Genomic DNA, 17,913 nt, shown 5'->3' with positions numbered 1-17,913 from the left:
TAATACTGTTCAACTTCTACCCTCACCCATCACTACTGAATGCTATTATAAGCACTGCAACATGTTTGATTTATGTGAGATCTGCTTTCTCTCTCATTCATTTTTGTATATACGGAACATAGGAAGACAAAAACGTATTAAAGGGATGCAATTTTGTATGTGTCTTCAAAATTGCACTTCTTAGGCAAAATATTTGTATGTGGAAAATGTTACAAATACAGTATTCTCATGGTATTAGTAGTGAGACCAGATGAGTTTAGCATCTTTGGCAGGAAACCATATTAAACAGGATCATCTTCTGTGGAGCCCACTGTATTTGCAATTACTGCATTACTAAATACATAAAAAGGTAAAAAGGTAAAGTTAGACTGTAATCGCCCCTAGGGTTGTGAGAGGTCAAGGCTCTGCAGTTTATCTAGACAATCGGCTCACAGATGGCGGTAAGGTTGTCAGCCTTATGCTCTGGCCACATTTTAATCCCCGGGGAAGACCCTGGTACTCATTTCTGTTAGAGGCTGAGTCGAACCCAGGGCTGTGGTGCAGCTAGAAGGATTAGGCAAACTGAAAAAATCCACCTCATCGGGACTTGAACCTGTGACCTTCCAGCTTGTAGCACAGTGCCTCAAGCAACTACACTACCACGTGTCCCCACTGAATACATAACTTTCTATATAAAAATTTCAGAATAAGAAAAATGCAGACAAAAACATATTTAGACTAGAGGAGGATAAAAACAGCAATAATAAAATATAATACTAAATCAAAATTTATAAGGAAATGTTTAAATTATCTTTAGTTCTTAATGTGAGGGTACTCATAGTTCTTTTTCTACCATCTGTGGACCAGAACACTTCGCATTCCAACTGGAGTCACCATATAGCCCCAACCTTTCTAATTGGACAGGCCCCATAAATTAAGAACTATGGCTTTAGAGGTACTTGGGATAAATAGTATTAAAGGTCCCCTAACTGTAACATGAAATTGGGAGAGCAAAGAAAGGCACATAAGCTTTATGCAATTACTCACCCATTCATCTTGTCAAGGTAATGCTGAAGTCCATGTCCCTTTGCCCAAGTTGCAATAGCTCTTTTAATCACACCTGACTGCCTGCCAATTTCTTGCATCTTCTCATAAATCTTCTCCCAGACTCGAGGTACAGCAAGGAACCGAGTAGGACGAACCTCCTGAAGAGTTTTCACCAGACTTCCCTAAAGATCACATTATAATATGATAAAATGTGCAACAGATGAGGAGAAAAAAATCACACTGATTTATTTAATGACATTATATCAATTGAAAAGACTAACTAGCATCATGATAAATGACACAGCCTTTATACGATTACATGATATGCAAGGTTTTCGGGCAGAATATTCATATTATGACCTTCCAGGTTATGAAATCATGCACTGTGTTAGAATATCTACACTTCAAAACAACATACTGCCTTCATCTTCAAGGCAGAAGTGACCCTAAAGATAGAGGCAGTGTGTTCCTCTGAAATGTTGGTAACAAACAATGATCACAGTACTATTATGAACTTCGTGTTACAGCATTTAATTATCTTACTGTGACAGCAGGCAACTAATCTAATATTTTATTTTCATAACAATCAATTGTGAACATAAAGTTCAACATATACACAATGAAGGGAAATTTGCACACAAGCTCTCCATGGTGCAATTTCTTGTTAAAAAGTGGAGTGATTGTTGTGAATGTTAAACATGGATAAAACTTGCATCTGTTCACAGCATGTTATGAAGGAGTTCATCCACAGTGTACTGAAGTCATAGCCATTCATAAAGTTGCACCCACAGAGGCCAATCATCTCAAAACAGATGTGCACTGTGTGAGTATTAGTATGGATGCAACTGATCATCATGAAGCACTCTCGAGGACCCTTGGTTGGGATAGTCCTAATTCTTGTGAATTATAACATGAGCTTCTCCATGACTTCCATTCCACAGCTACAATTATGACGTCTTCAGGGGCTGCTGTCTGTAGAGTTCTTGAGCAATCTGTATTCACGCGTGCCACAGATATTACACTTCCTGTCTCACCTAATCCCTGCTCCATTGTTGGAACATGTTAGTGTATGGATGACATCAACCTGGAAAACGTGGCATGTATTCCCACGCAGTAGAACCAACTCAACTATTACAGGTGCTGAGGGTTAAGAGCATGTCACAGTATTGGTTGTCTTGTGTATTCCATGATCATTCAATCACACATGACCCATGTTATGTACTGTTTGCCTTTAGTATACCTAACAATGTGCTTCGTATCATCATGACATATAACACTGCTGAAACGTATGTTACATTTAACAGTGATGTGTATTTCAAGTGCTAAGCAGCTCAGTCATATGTTGTATAACATTTCTGACTTTCTTTAACAAGCAATCTCACTATGGATAGCTTATGTGTGAATTTAATTTCACCCTTTACATTTTGAGAACTGTGTGACTTGTGCACTGCAAGAGTTTTAGAAAGATTAAAAGTAATAACATATGAATATAAATTCAACTGAATTTCTGTGCTTATCACAGCTGTTAATACATTACACAACTCAAACACTGTACCACTGCATAATGACTTGAATCTGAGAGCTAAGGGAATAAAAATAATTCATGCATGGACATTGAAGGACTTCCACTACATTAAAAGCAGCAGGATGAATATTATATTTTTTGCATCAGTTATTTTTATTTCATCTCTTATCCACGAAACACTTACTTTAAGGGCATCTTTGTCAGCGAAGTAGACTGTTGCTGCAGCTGCTATAGAAATGTGAAAGTCCAAAATCTGAAAAATAGAACAGAACATGAAAGATCTGTCAGATGTCCAGAATCCTCGGTCAAGTAACAGAGCATGTAAGATTTTGTTTGTTTGTGTTTGTATTTATTGTAAGTTCAAGAGATCCTAAGATGGATATAGAACATGTCATAAAATAATATAGAGCACAGAATACATACATATTACATAACTAGACAGTACAATGAAAACAATAATAATAAAAATTATCTATTTAGATATTCATCCACAGTATAAAACACATGAGTATTCAAGAAATGCCTTAATACAACCTTAAACTTTTTAAAATTATTAGATGTGTTCTTGGTCTCTATGGGCAATTTACTGAATATTTCATACCTGCATAATAAACTCCTTTTGATAAATAGTTAAATTAGCTTGAGGTAGATACAAATCTTGTCTTTGTCTAGTATCAATAGTATGAGAATCAATGTTTGATGGAAAAAGAACTTTATTTTGCAATACAAATACTAACAACAAAAATATATATTGTGATGCAAATGATGTGTTTCTACACGAAACTCTATTGCCATATCCCAACATCGCTCTGATAGCCATTTAGCCATTTTTTGGAGAAGAAATTAGTAGAACTATGAGATGAGTTTCCCCAAAAGATGATACCATAGCTCATTAAGGAGTGAAAAAAAAGGAATAATATGAGTATATTACCTTTAAAGCTGAAACAGACATATAATATTTCATATTTCTAATTAATTAACAAGCCTTAATTTAATCTTTTTAAAAGTACAGGAAGCCCTTGAAAAATGCTGTCCCACTTAATGATGATTCATTATTACAATTATACTATTTCTCTATCAATGTTCCACACCAGATTGTGTTAACTCAATATTATCTTCCTATTCAGACATTAATAGTGATTTGGATTTACTGGCTCAGAATCCTGAAGAAGACTGTGATGACAAGAACAAGGTTGTGGCCGCCAGAACTCTGACTGTAAAACGCATATCTCTAGCATGCAGTCACACAGAAGAGGGACTATATATTATTGTAATTACAAGTGCATGTATTCATAGCCAAGATCGTGCAAGCATTTACAACTGCAATCATATCATCTATATTGCAATGCATGTTATGGGAGTGTAGAAAGGCTGAGGAACGCTGAAAAATCTATAATGTCGTCTTCAGCTGTTTTATCTCATAAGATATATGTAATTATCATATTTTATATTTATATTTGTATTTGATAATTAAACTTTTAGTATACCTTAATATTGAAATTTTGCGAAATGTATATGTTATGGTTGTGATGTGTAGGTATTTTATGGGTTGTAATTCAATCGATTGTAACTTGAACGATTTCCACTTTTTTGTGGTTTGCTTGTATTTGTTTTATGACTGTTCTGTATGTGACTGAGTTCTATTTTGTGAACTGTTTTTGTGTATGTTTTAATTTAATTGTGACTTGTTCTACATCCCAGGCTTGGCCATAAAGGATTTATTGAATTTAAAAAATAAATGAAATGAAAATGAAATGTAACTACTATGTTAAATGAGGACTTACTGCATTACTTTTAACTAGCATGAAGATCAATGATATTTCAATGGGAAACTGTAACAACAAACTTTGTAAAAATGAATAACCTCAATAACTCAGGAAGTTCTGGAATCAGAGCTACATTAATATTCATATACTAAACTTTTTAGATTAATAGTGTGCGCTTTTCAGTACAGGTGGATATATTAATACCGACTCGAGCATACTTTCTGCTGTGCCATCTTTTTCTCCTATATATAATTACCTGCAACTATTTGTGCACATCCGTAAATGGTTATATAAAACAACAGAAGAGTAAACCTTAATATTTTATAAAATTGTTGTCATCACATACGAATCTTGGATTTTGAATTTAAAACATACTGTTACCTGTGCTGCTACATGACTAAGTGGCAGGAAACTGACAAGGACTTCATTTCCTTTGGAAACTCCCATATATTGTGCAATGGTTTTCGCATCCCATGTAAAGTTGTCATGGCTCAACATGGCAGCCTTTGGGTTACCAACTGTCCCAGACTGTAATTAAAAGAATCATTTCTTATCTTTATGGTCAAAAAAATTTTGTTTGTGACCATATGTCTTCCCTGTTTGTAAGTGACGTTCTACTTCTTATGAAACAACCTAACATATCATTCACAAACCGCACAGGAAAAGGTCGAAGTTTATTTGGTTAATAAAATGTTTTGCACATCCACATATACAGAGTGATCACGAAGTCCCTATGCATGAGACTGTGTCCTCTGTTAATTATTTGTTTTATATTTGTGTGGATTTATTTGGTGTATAAGTTTAGCGAAATAGAAGTCCTGAAACAGCTAGAACATTCATGGCTTTTCAACATTAAAAATGATTCCATGGAAATATACTGTCATGTGTTAGAGATGGATTCTAGATTAGATTTATTGACCACTTACAGGTCTTACTACAAATTATTATAACACTATTACTAATTTCCACACTTTACAAATAACTACAGCACATGCAAAGTCATTTCAGCCTGCTGTCTCTTCACCATTTGTTCCCTGGTAACGCCTTCTAAGAATGGGGATTCTTCAAATGCACCGACCACGTCTTCTCTTCTCAGACTCCCTTACCACTGACAACTCAGCGTCAGAGTCAGAGTTACTTTACGACTGGCAGTTTACCGCCAATGAGTTTACCTTGGCGTCAAGCCCCTTGAGACTCATGACCAAAGATCTTTTTCTTTCCAGCTGAACCCTTGCAGTAATAGTCTGTATGTAACATTCTCTCTGATGAGATGATGGGGTTCGCTCTTATGAATAAGCCTGGCCTTTTGTCAAGCGTATGTATCACACTCATAGCATGTTACTGAAAATTCTTCCTTTTGCACTATATACAACTACATACAACCTCTCATGTGATGTGAGATGAGTCTCTGAAAGCAGAGTCAAATCTGTATGTAAGTCTTGCAGCTATTTACTGAGCTAATAGCGCTGCCTCAAAGTACCATTTGCTGCATTGGCACTTGCATTACTTTGCCCTCCTCTGATAAAGCTTCACCGAGCTCTCTCACGATGTCACGCTGCAGTAGTTACTTTTAACTTGTCAGTGTCAGACAAACTGGGAGCCTGACTGAAAGACCCGTTTCCTGAATTTCCTGCTGTCATAGGTACTGCTGCATGGGGTACTGCACGCTTTTCCTATCTGTCTGTGGTGCCCCTTGTTGCTGATGTTGAGTGTCTTGATGCAATGCAACTGCATAGGACTGTTCTGATGAGGTGAACTTAGAGAATCACGTCTGCCCAGAGAATCCCTTGGGCGCTTGTGCTCTTCTTTCGCATGGCTGAAGCTTTAGTATGACTCTGCACAAGGTTTTCTCTCCTTCTACTAAGGTGCAATTACAACAGCTCGGGATAGATTCTGTATTTGTCTCTACGACACCATAAACATCTAGGGGGTTGCTTGCAGTTGGCCCAGACATGGCTGAAGTTTTGACAGTTGTAGCAATGCATAAGGTCAGTCTGAGCTCTATATGGGTCATGCTAGTCAGCTTGAGTATATCTTGAGATTTTAAGTGTCTTGTTAAGTTAACCAGGAACTGAGGAAGGGTTACAATGTTGGCTTGTGCATGGGGTGTTCTTCAATTGGCCCTAACTGACAACATCTAAACTTGTCTGTTATATCTTGGCTCGGACAGCGTAAAAAACACAGATCATTGTTGTAGTCCAATCGTTTCTCTGGGAAGGTGTTTCTTTTGAGTAACGGCTGCATATACTTACTTATTAAGAATTAGCTGCCTAGCAGTGAATGTTATTTCAGTGTTTGTTTTGAGGTCATTACCCAGTAATGGGTCTACACACTACAATATATTTGTGTGGAATTTCTCAACTCTGCCTAACAGTAGTTGAAAACATAAAACCAACTATCAGGAACTGCTGTAATTACTTCAAACCATCAACATGGAAGAAGACATACAGAAGAACAAGGGGAAAAATTAAAACTGTGCAGAGAACTGAAATGAGCATACAGATAACTTCTGACATGTGTAAGGACTCAATGGCCACTTTGTACACATTCACTCAGAAAGCACTAGATTGTTGCTTACTGTCTGTAATGCAAAAGAAAAAGGATACAATTGACAGTTCTGTGAACCCACATTTAAGAGGACTGGTATAATTTTTATGCACATGGATATGAAGTTCTGCTATGGATTCATTCGACGTACATTTGCATGAAGCCCCGTACAATGCTCATACATACGTACATACATACATACATACATAGCATTCCATAGATCCATGAGTTAGTCAGATGACCTACCGGATGTGGAATTAGTCAAAAATCATACAATACATATATACATGCACAATTCAAGTTCACATAAATAGTAAGAATTTCACAAAAGTAGTAAAATATCCGTCATAAATCCATACATTAACATACACCAGATTTTTTTTCCTGTGTTCCAAACAAGAGAAAACATTACATACACTTTATGTTGTTTGGAAGCATAAATTCCTCAACAGAGTAAAAGGAGTGTGTAATTAAGTATCTCTTTAGTGCTACTTTAAATTGTCCCTGTTTATCTATAAGAGTTGTGATATTTGGTGGTAGATTGTTGAAGATTTTAATGCCAGTATAATATGCACTCTTCTGGAAACAAGAGAGGCTGGCAACTGGTCTGTGAAGCTGACTTTTATTCCTTGTGTTGACATTGTGTATTGTAGAATTGGTTGGAAAAAATAACAAAGTAAACAGGTAAACAATTAGTACAGCTTTATGTAAATTATATACTTCTGTTCATTTGAAGAAACTGTAAGTAAATTCTAATTGTTAAATCTTCTATAACTTTAATGTCCCTTATATTGTAGACCATGCACTGCTAATCAGATTGTAATGTTCCACCTTCCTTAGGATACACCATAGTTTGTTGGACAGTGCAACATATATTCTGAATGAAATTCTGTGGAAGACAATTCCAGTGTGTTTTATGCAGTTTGCTACAGAGCTACAGTTACTTCTATTACTTACTCTGCAAACCTTCAGTTAGATAGCATGAAACTACATTGGTAATACCTACAAAATTAGCAACTTCTCTATATCTGTAAACAACGATTACATATTTTGCCTTGCATATGTATAAATTATGCCAACAACACATCTGTTACCCATAATCATAGATGAAGTAACATAACTTATATCAGTTCCAAAAGTGTGTATTGGCTTATAACAAACATAAGAGTACTGCACTTCTGACAACAGTTTCTAATCCATGTCTAACATGTAGGTCATGCTTTAGTAAACAGCACTCACAGTGAATACAATTGAGCAGCACTCATTGACACCAATTGTTTTCAGTACGTTGTTCAGATGTACGTCTGGCTCTCCACGTCCCAGCTTCATCAGTTCTTCCCACTGCAAAAAAAGAAAATAATAATTTCGTAACAAAAATTATTCTACAGCTATGATTACTGAATTAAGTATCCATACGTTTCAATTGCAATACAGCATGAGTCTTGCTTTTTTGGGCATGTTGCTGCTTTGCATAAAGCAGTGTTCTACAATTGGAATGCTACCATAAGGTTCCAGATACACAGCAAAGTTTTGCAATGGTGTAAAAATTGTTCAAGTACAAAAATGTGTAAAACAGTACTAAATATATTATTATGTAACACTGTTCATGTGTGTAATTTGTGGGAAGGTGGGTGACAATGTACATTCCTACATATCTTACACTGGCACCTGCTTCTTCTAGGTCCTTTTATCTTCATCTTTTCATAAGTACAATTTGTGACTTTTACTGACATCTAATGCGTTTGAAGACAGTTAACATTATTTTGAAACCAAACTACTGACATAACTAATACTGTCACTTACTTTAATTAAAAATACAGAAACCCCATTATTTTGGGAGAGAATATAAAGGGTAAAAAAGGATACCTTTTGTTTTAAGAAATACAGTAAAATCCTCATTTACTGTTTCTCTGAAGGACAAGAGGCACGAACAATAATTGAGGAAATCCTTAATGGAATACTCTTTTATTTATTACATGCTCATTACCCAATATACGATTTTTGGACACATTTTCGAAGGATTAACTAGGCCTGTTTTATATTGTGATTTTGTCCTTTTGTTCAACCCTGGTGGGTTGTGATACCAGTTTCATCTGTTCTGTTTACAACACAGTTTTGACTACAGCTGAAAATGACAAACACAAATGGAAGTACTCAAGGTATCTGTTCAGAGCAGGGAATTTGAACACTGTACTAAGTAAACCCATAAACAGAGCTAATTTAACACTGAGATTATTGACTTCAGATCTTAGAAATGTAACACTAAATGAAGAAATCCTACAATCAAGGAACATTAAATGTGGGTTCCACTGTAGTTTCTTTTTACGAGAGCTGGATACAATAATCATGTTTTTCCCTTCCCCCTTGAATTCAGACAGGCTCCTCTGAAAAATCTCTCCATAAAATGAGGCCATGATGACACTGCACATTTTAGTTGCAGGTCATACAAATTTTACCAAATTCAACCTACAGATGCCTCCTACAACAGTAGTCTTTCCATTGTTAGCTGTTGTAATTTTCATGAAATATTTTATGAATAAGCTTCTTGAAACATGTCCTCTACATTTTTTCAATACTAGATGACATGATAGGATTGTGAATATCAAAAGCAGAGCCCTTTAGTTATATCTATGACTACACTACCTGTGTGTACCTCATCTGACCTCTCATCCATTACACTGCATTGTATGACTGTGCTCATTCACTGACTTGCATTTGGCAGACACCAAACTTGAATTATGAATAACTGTCCTGAGGTATGTCATGGTTTTTCTCAATCCCTGTGATAAATGGCATGATGGTATCTACAACCCTTTCATATCACATTTCTCCTAATTCATCATACACATTCATCCACTGTTATATAAATTCAGCACTGAAATAACATAGAGTACCCAATAAAAAACAAATGCATACTAAGTTTCCAGCTTCTTTGACAATTTAGTTGTATTAAGGAAATATTTTGAAGATTTTAATTATCATGATTTACCACAGTATTTCCAAATGTCATACTTATCCTGAAACGTTTCCTTTTAAATGGCCATGACTTGCACTCCCTAGTAAATATTTCAAATGTGATCCTCAGAATGGATAACTTCTGCCATCAGTAATTTAACTGCAGTGAGACTTTTGGGACATTCTGCATTACATTTGTTTCTTAAATTGATTACTCTTTCAACACAAAATGTCACATTCATTATGGCATTGCATGAGAACTTGTAGTTAAAGCATGCATGCACTTCTGGGCATTCTGTATTGCATTTGCTTCTTACAGTGATAATTCCATGAATATAAAACCACATTTATTATGGTACTGCATGATGGAATGTAGTTTATGTATAAAAGGGCATTTGGGGCATTCTGCATTGCATTTCTTTCTTACACTGATAACTCCTTCAACTTCAGGTTTGTCATGGTACTGCACTATAGCTTTAAGCTCCGGAAGCTTGTCTTTGAAGTCCAGAATTTTATCCAACTGCTTCTTGTCCTCCACTACAATAATATTAGCGTAGCTTCTTACAGCACAGTAATAGCAAGCCTCTGATGAATTTGTTGTATAAATTCCTGCAGCAAAGCCACTGAAATAGATCAAGTATCAAAATTAAAAATGAAATCATAATGGCATTCAGTAAAGTAATCTGAAATGTTCTTTCTTTCCTTCTTGACTTCTAGACTGCAGTAAATGGAGGACATGTAATGGCAAAAACTGTGGTATTAAAATTAGAAGACAGGTTTCACATTTTTGAAGACTCATATCATGGTCTTCCGGCTCCTGACATCATGTACCAGACTACATGGTGTCATAATCCAGATGACCACAATAGGAAAATAACTAGTCTCACAGTTATTGTGAAGTAGTAAAATAAAGATGGTGCACAGACATTTTACATATTTTCTCACATACAACTGGCGTTTACTATACCACTTTGGAAATAAAATCAAACTTGATCAGCAGACCAGCTGGTCAAGCAAAGGCAGCTTCAAGAAAGCTGGCATTCCTCATTCAGGCCCCTTATTGTTTTTTCTGATGACAGGAACTACAGTTTTACTTGGGGATGTGGTCTTCATAAATTATGGAAACTAATCAAAATCATCAAAGCTATTTTGTGTTCTGTGGCTCACATGAAGGACCCTGTTTCCACAGCTTCAACATTCAGTCACAGGGCACCAGCCTAAGGTCAGTGAACCTTTGAGCACTGAATCAGAATGAGATCCAACCAACCATTCAGGTACTAGTGAGGCACACAATAATATATGCATGTATGCATAGTGCATAATGCACAATGCTAGACCTACTGAGACTTGTAGTGGATATCATAAAACTGAATACTTCCGTCATTTCAGAGGTATTCTCAAACACCTCTCTTCACTCTTGTGATATTTTAGGACCCCTTTCAGAATGCCATCAAAAGTTCTTCTGAATTGTTCTATAATTTTTACATCCATGCAACCCCCCCCCCCCACAGACAAAGAGAGAGAACATGCACACAGAAAAGAAAAGGATGAATAAGTAAATGCAGGGGAGAAGGAGATGAGGAGAAGACAATGAAGAAGTCAGTGAAGAAGAATAATATTAATTTGAAACTGCTGTAAAACTGTTCAACTTCTTTCGAATGTACTTATAAAAACCTAAGTCTACAGAAACAAGCAAATATAATAATAATCCTATTACAGTTCTTTCGAAGCAAGTGACTACTCTATTATACTGAAAGGATATATGCCAGAGAACAGATGATGGGTGTCTGGTTAGGATATAAAAAACTATGTTTCACTGAATGTGATATCCATTATGAAAACAGTAATATGTTGAAACATTGTTCCCAACTTTTCAATATCTACAATAGCACTATTTTTTAGGTTTATTGAAGAATCTGTCCTATTAATTAACGAAGTTACAATTATAGATATTGCAACTGAATGTAAAAAAGGGATGTGGCAGACGTTACTTGACATTCTCCAACAGATTTCATTTAAGCAGTAGCAGCTACTGCTCTCCACAGCTATTCAACTGCTCTGAAGATGGAGGCGCTACGTTCCTCCGAAACGTCGGCCAAAACGAAGAATACACGGTGCCTAAACCCAGAAGACAACTTTCTTCATTGTCATCGCTGTGAAAACCTCAAAACTTACATAGATTTCATTTAATTTCTATGCTTTATTTCTCAGCAGAGAACTGTGCCAACTTCCTCTGTAAGACTTTCATCAGCCATAACAAAATTACCAAAAAAATAGCTATTTTCACTGAGGCTCTCTTGCTTTTTCCTTCTCCTCCTCCATACAGAAGTCAGAATAAGTCACGACTACTTTCTTCTAAATCGTTGCCTATCTGCCTTATTACTATCTTTCCATCTCATTTGATTATGTAATACTGATGCAGACAGAATGTTCATAATATAACCAAAAAACTGTCAACATTTCAGAAGGTTGTTATTTGATTAAAATCATCAATTAATAGACAAGTTTAAAATGCTGTTTGCAAGTTGTAGTGTATCTTACCCAGCATACATAGCACCCAAATAAGAAAAGAACCATTCTGGTGAATTGAAGCCCAGGATGCAGACAGAATGATATCGCTTCAGCCCTAGCTTCAGGAATCCTTTTGCACATGTCCTCACAGAAGCTTCATATTCTCTGAAATGAAAAGCTGATATGACCAAACACAGTTTTTATTCTTGACACAATTTTTTTTTTTTTGCTTTTTTCTTCTGTTTGTCAGAACAAATCCACAAAATTAAGATTACATATCTCCTCAACATTGCAATGGATACATCATATGAACCAATTAATCTAATTTAATTAAAGTTTGGGGTTCATACTTATATGTCATTTCCTTCCATTGACCATCTTCACGTTTGGAAACAAGTGCTGGATGATTAGGGTATTCTTGAGCTATCTTGTGCAAAAGTCCAGGTACAGAGATGGGTTCCCTGGTGCCCATACCACTCTCTTCACATCGTATTTTAACACGGCCATTGGCGTTCGATGTAAACAATCCTGTTGCTGGAAGCACTTGGTCAGGTCCTAAAGGAAAGAATATATGACATATATTTCTAATTGTGGTTATTCTCCATAAATATATCTCAATTCATTTCTGTAATTATGTAAGGTCTACTTTATTGCATTTTCAACCAAGGGTCTGAAAAAATCACGAACTGCTCTGTGGTAATTTTACAAGTACATTAATTACTGACTTATGACTGAATTATCAAAAGAGTAAGTATCTGAAACAAAATAATCTTAACTGTTTCAATTCAGATACCATTTCTGCTAAAAAAAAAAACTAAGAGACATATGAAATGGCACCCATGAGTACTCACACCTGTGCTGATGCACTTGGAAATTAAAATGAAACAAACTATAGAAACTATGCATTGAGATGCAAAATATTAGTTATTGACTGTCAAACAGTTACATTTCTCATTCAAAATACAGTACACTCTTGCTAATCTGGATTAATTTGGGGGAAGAGGCCATGCAGATTAACCGTTAATCCATATTAATGAAGCAAAAGATAGCCCTAACGGACAAAAAAAACTTAGAAAACAAATATGTGGAAAATGTAATAACACAGGTAGTGCTGATAAAAATGAATATAAAAAATGTCACTGTAGCAATTTCTTCCTCTGTCAGAAGCTGAAATCCAGGGTCTCCTTCAACCAGCTCTAGCAAATCTTTGATATTTTCTGCGTGATTTCAGTCTCTTCAGCTGCCCTCAACACAGTCTGAAAGTCATCTTACTGTAATCCCGCCTGCTCCTAAATCCCATGTGTGGAGAGAATTTTTCATTTTTCATATTTAGATCAGATTAATTGTAACCGAATTAGGGCGGGTTTACATCCTACAGAAGTTTTGACCTACTGCCTGAAAATGGCCAACATATCACTGGCTATGCCATGCTTTCAGAGCTGTGGTTCTGCAGTTTTGGTGTGCATTCGCTTCCCTGCTTATAACGAGTCCTTCAGTGGAAGTAAAGCGGCGTTCTTCCCTACTCTTCCTTCTGGCAATTCCCTGTATTAAGCACTGTGATCACTGGAGAACAAATATTTTATATTAAGGGGGTGTTGTTAAGGTGAGGTGCATTAATACCAAGTTTGACATTCATTTATTTTAAAAATTAGATACTTAATTTTCTGTTAGTTAATACAATCATAAGAGCCAGGATAGCTCAGTCAGTATGGTGATTAGGCTTAGGGCTGGACGACCGGTAAATCATTTTTCAATTCCCTGCAGAAGCAAGAGATGTCTCTCTCCTCTATAGCGTCCAGACTGGTTCTGTGGCAGATCCAGTCTCCTATCCGATAAATTCTGGAGTGCTGTTTCTCAGGGAATAAAACGGCCAGGGCGCGAAACTGACCATTCACCTCGATCTGGTGCCGAGGTTAAGAATGTGTGAAGCTATACCGCCTCTGCTCCATCCGTCTTCACGGCATCGTGCTAACACAAGCAAAGTCACGACTTCAGAGTTACAGATATAAGGACCAACTTGAAGTGGATCATGGGGAAATAGATAGTGAGGATAACAACTATAACTGACCTGACTCAATATCGCTTATAACGTCATTTAATAATACCATCCCAGAACTTAACACCAGACTTATAAACTGAATGGAGAAACTATGTAAGCTGCGTAAGATTTGAGGTTTTCACGGCGGTGACTATGAAGAAAGCAGTCTTCTGGGATTTGTCACCGTGTATATCTGGTATTAACCGACGTTTCGGAGGAACGTATCGCCTCCATCTTCAGGGTAGAAGCAGAAATACAAGAAATCCGCAGGCGAAGAGACCATGAGAACCGGTACCTTCCGAAGAAACAAATCAAACATCTGAATCCTCGTTAGGGACGATCAACGTATAAAATTAGTATTTTCGTGGATTCAACTTAAGTCAAGAAAGTAACCACAGATATTAACTGAATCTGTGCATATAAATCAACATTCAGGAACTTGACCTAGGGCCTAGTGAGTAGGGCGTCCACGCATGCTTGAAGCGCGGACTACTAAAGATGAGGCCAAGTCAATGACTTTAACTGAATGATCGTCAGATAATTAAGAAGAGAGACAAAGCGTCTAAAATCGTACTTATTATTTAGAATTTAAATAGAAATATTCAAATAAAATGGACAATCATGAACATGGAACATATAACTGGTTAAAACAATCTGGTTAGGCGTACACCAAACAGCATGTCCGCTACAAAACTAGGTTCCCAAGGACAGGCCATGGCAGACAGAGAGAGAGGTCAGTGAACGGTTAAGTCGGTGGTTTACAGTACCTAGACAGACAGGCGACATCTGAACCAATTCACTGCACAGAATCACATATCTGAATGGATTCTCTGTGTTCTCCATCGGGCAGGTTGGGCGTCTCGAGTCATTAGGCTACAAATGAATCGATTCTTTGTCTCGTCACTCAATATCCATCCGAAACCCGCTTCTAAGTTATTATTAGTTTAATTTCTAATGTTTTGCGAACTGCAAACGTCAGTGTAGGGATTCGACTCCAGTGACCACCATCCTCAATTAAATTCATCTCTCACAACCCATTTACTTGAGATCCATTTTAACAACTTTCTTCTGTCTTCAAAGAGGCCGTTTTCCGTGAGGTTAATTTGTTGTTATTACTTCTAAACCAATTATCCAACTTTTGACACCGGTTGTAACGTGATGCAGTGTAACTACAGACGGCGTTTGAATTGGTAATCGGATTTACTGTACTCGTACAGCTCATAAGTACAAGTTAAGGATCACGCTCTCGCCGTTCTATATACTTCACAAATTATTATAGGGCACATTAGGTCTTCTCAGTCTGTCACAGTCTTCACTAGCCGTTGCCTGACATAGACTTCTAACGGAGGACGTTCCCCTTCCTCTGGGTTCCTCAACTGTCTCCGGCCTCAGCTACCAGCTTCTCACAGCAACAGCTCACAACAAGTGAACCCCAGTGATTATCTTACTCCTAACTTGTCCTGCTTATGACATTTCGGCATGGACAGCGTTGAGAACACCGCTCCTCTGTTGCAGTGTAACTGTTACTGAGCAATGACATTGCTTATTCCACTGTTGCGTGCGCGGCCATCGGCACGAACTGCGCACAAAACACCATTCCTCTGTTGTCGTTTACGGGCCGCTGCCTAGTAACTTCCAGCTGTTGTGACCCCACAATTCTTGCGTTAAACGAATATATCACATTGCTCCCTCCTTAAGATTACTCGTCCCAAGTAGCTTACAGGCTTACCGCCATTTCTTCTTTTCCGGGGTGACGCTTGTGACGTCTCTGATCAGCCTCGCCTTCCTTCCCTGTCGTTCGGTTGTCACGTCTTATTTGTCATTAGCAAAACAGTGTCATGGTATACGTGACGGATATGTCCATCTGTTTTAATGGTCTGTGAGTTAGCATCACCGAATTTTTTTAGAACGAGTTTACAAGCACTGGCATCAGCACATGCTATTTCTTGGCATCCGAAGTCATGGTTCCCAAATCAGCATTTTCAGTGACAATACTGAATAATGTTATATTTTAGCGTCCTGTTGCACTGATTTAAGTCCATGATTTATTTCAACCGTCTTCCAGTGCATACACTCATCTATCTCACTCCTCTCTCTCGCACTACATGTTTCGGCACAAAAGTGTCAATAAGCACCTGAAGATGGCACTTTTGTGCCGAAACATGTAGTGCGAGAGAGAGGAGTGAGATAGATGAGTGTATGCACTGGAAGACGGTTGAAATAAATCATGGACAATAATGAAACTACGAAACATTTATCGATATAACAGACTACATCTAAATCAAACAGAATTTTTAGACAGGAATAACGAACATACGCATATGTACTGATGAGTTTGATTTCAGTAGCGGTACTTACCGTTAAGCAAATCCGCATTCTCTGCAGAAATCGTTGTCTGAACATGAGAGTCCCGAACTTCTGGGTCACTGCTTCCAGCAGTAAGAGTTGCTCTTGCTGTCAATTCTGGTCCATTTAACTGATTATTATTGACACTTGAAATACCATTGCTAAGTATGTGATCTGTTATGCCGATGCCATTAGCACCGTTCTGTTTACTAAACTTCATTATGGTACTTGTCTTGGAAAAACTCGTGCTACGCTGTTCATGCTCCACAATCTCGTCTCCCGTTTCATTCATAGCTGCGATTTCCCTCTCTCCCTGCAAGGCTGATTATGAACCTATAAATAAAAAAATATAATATATGTCTTTTACGCCAGAAATGAAACCGTCATTTCGTCACGCGTACCCCCCCACACGTGACTATATATATATAGTCACGTGTTGGGTGCATAACGCGACAAATAACTTTACGCCGTCTTGGATGTAGCGAATTTATTGCATATTCGCTCGTACACTTGTACAATTCACAATTACACCACTACTGCCATCTACAGAATCACAATTATTCTGGCGAATGCTACACTGCAACTGACTGGTTACTCAATATTCAGTAACTCACTCACTGCTGACTCGTAACTGGCTCAATCCTCACTACTGACTAACTACTCACTCACTATTACTGAATAGTGTTCACTGCTCCTTATTTAGCCTCGGCACGGACAACACAGAAAACAGTTACGTGATAAACACCGCTGTTGCCTGACGCCGTGTTTACAGGTGTTGCTAGCAACGCTGTAGGGAGTTGTTTACGGCTGGCTAGTAACCACGGTATTAGTTGTTACGTCACTGCGGGGGGGGTTACCGGGCGTTGCATACTGGTGGAAGGAGGTCGGTATGTGACGTCACTCGAGGAAACGCAGAGTTCACGTGACCCCCACTTCACGTTGCGCCATCCACGTCACAAAATATAGGTTGTGAGACGTTGAGGGTCCCACATTATCTACACCAGGGGTCTCCAAATATTTCGAAACGCGGGCCACATTAGGTAATTCGGCACTTTCAACGGGCCAGATAAAATGAGAAAAATTAATAACTCTAGGTATATGAGTTTTATTGAAAGTACAGAATTTCATAAACTAAATTACTAAATACAAAGTACGTGACAATAAATTATCGTATATTAATGACAACAGACAGTAGCAGC

The 17,913-nt window shown here is 37.4% G+C and overlaps 1 protein-coding gene across 3 annotated transcripts in view; it reads right to left on the bottom strand.

Annotated features, from left to right (window-relative positions):
- LOC111869530 (very long-chain-fatty-acid--CoA ligase bubblegum) overlaps nucleotides 1–17,913 on the bottom strand; it is an 89,547-nt gene that overhangs the window by 10,624 nt on the left and 61,010 nt on the right. For all 3 annotated transcript variants that reach the window (XM_023861131.2, XM_023861129.2, XM_023861130.2), the window contains 8 exons: nucleotides 16,727–17,047; nucleotides 12,681–12,885; nucleotides 12,361–12,495; nucleotides 10,247–10,442; nucleotides 8,104–8,205; nucleotides 4,699–4,845; nucleotides 2,736–2,804; nucleotides 1,027–1,208 (listed from right to left, as the gene is read on the bottom strand). In XM_023861131.2, coding sequence (XP_023716899.1) covers nucleotides 1,027–1,208; nucleotides 2,736–2,804; nucleotides 4,699–4,845; nucleotides 8,104–8,205; nucleotides 10,247–10,442; nucleotides 12,361–12,495; nucleotides 12,681–12,885; nucleotides 16,727–17,006 — 1,316 coding nt within the window. In that variant the 5' untranslated portion in view covers nucleotides 17,007–17,047. The remainder of the gene's footprint in view (nucleotides 1–1,026; nucleotides 1,209–2,735; nucleotides 2,805–4,698; nucleotides 4,846–8,103; nucleotides 8,206–10,246; nucleotides 10,443–12,360; nucleotides 12,496–12,680; nucleotides 12,886–16,726; nucleotides 17,048–17,913) is intronic.

Source organism: Cryptotermes secundus, unplaced genomic scaffold, assembly GCF_002891405.2.
Source record: "Cryptotermes secundus unplaced genomic scaffold, Csec_1.0 scaffold139, whole genome shotgun sequence".
Taxonomy (NCBI): domain Eukaryota; kingdom Metazoa; phylum Arthropoda; class Insecta; order Blattodea; family Kalotermitidae; genus Cryptotermes; species Cryptotermes secundus.
This window is presented reverse-complemented; position numbering and strand designations above follow the sequence as displayed.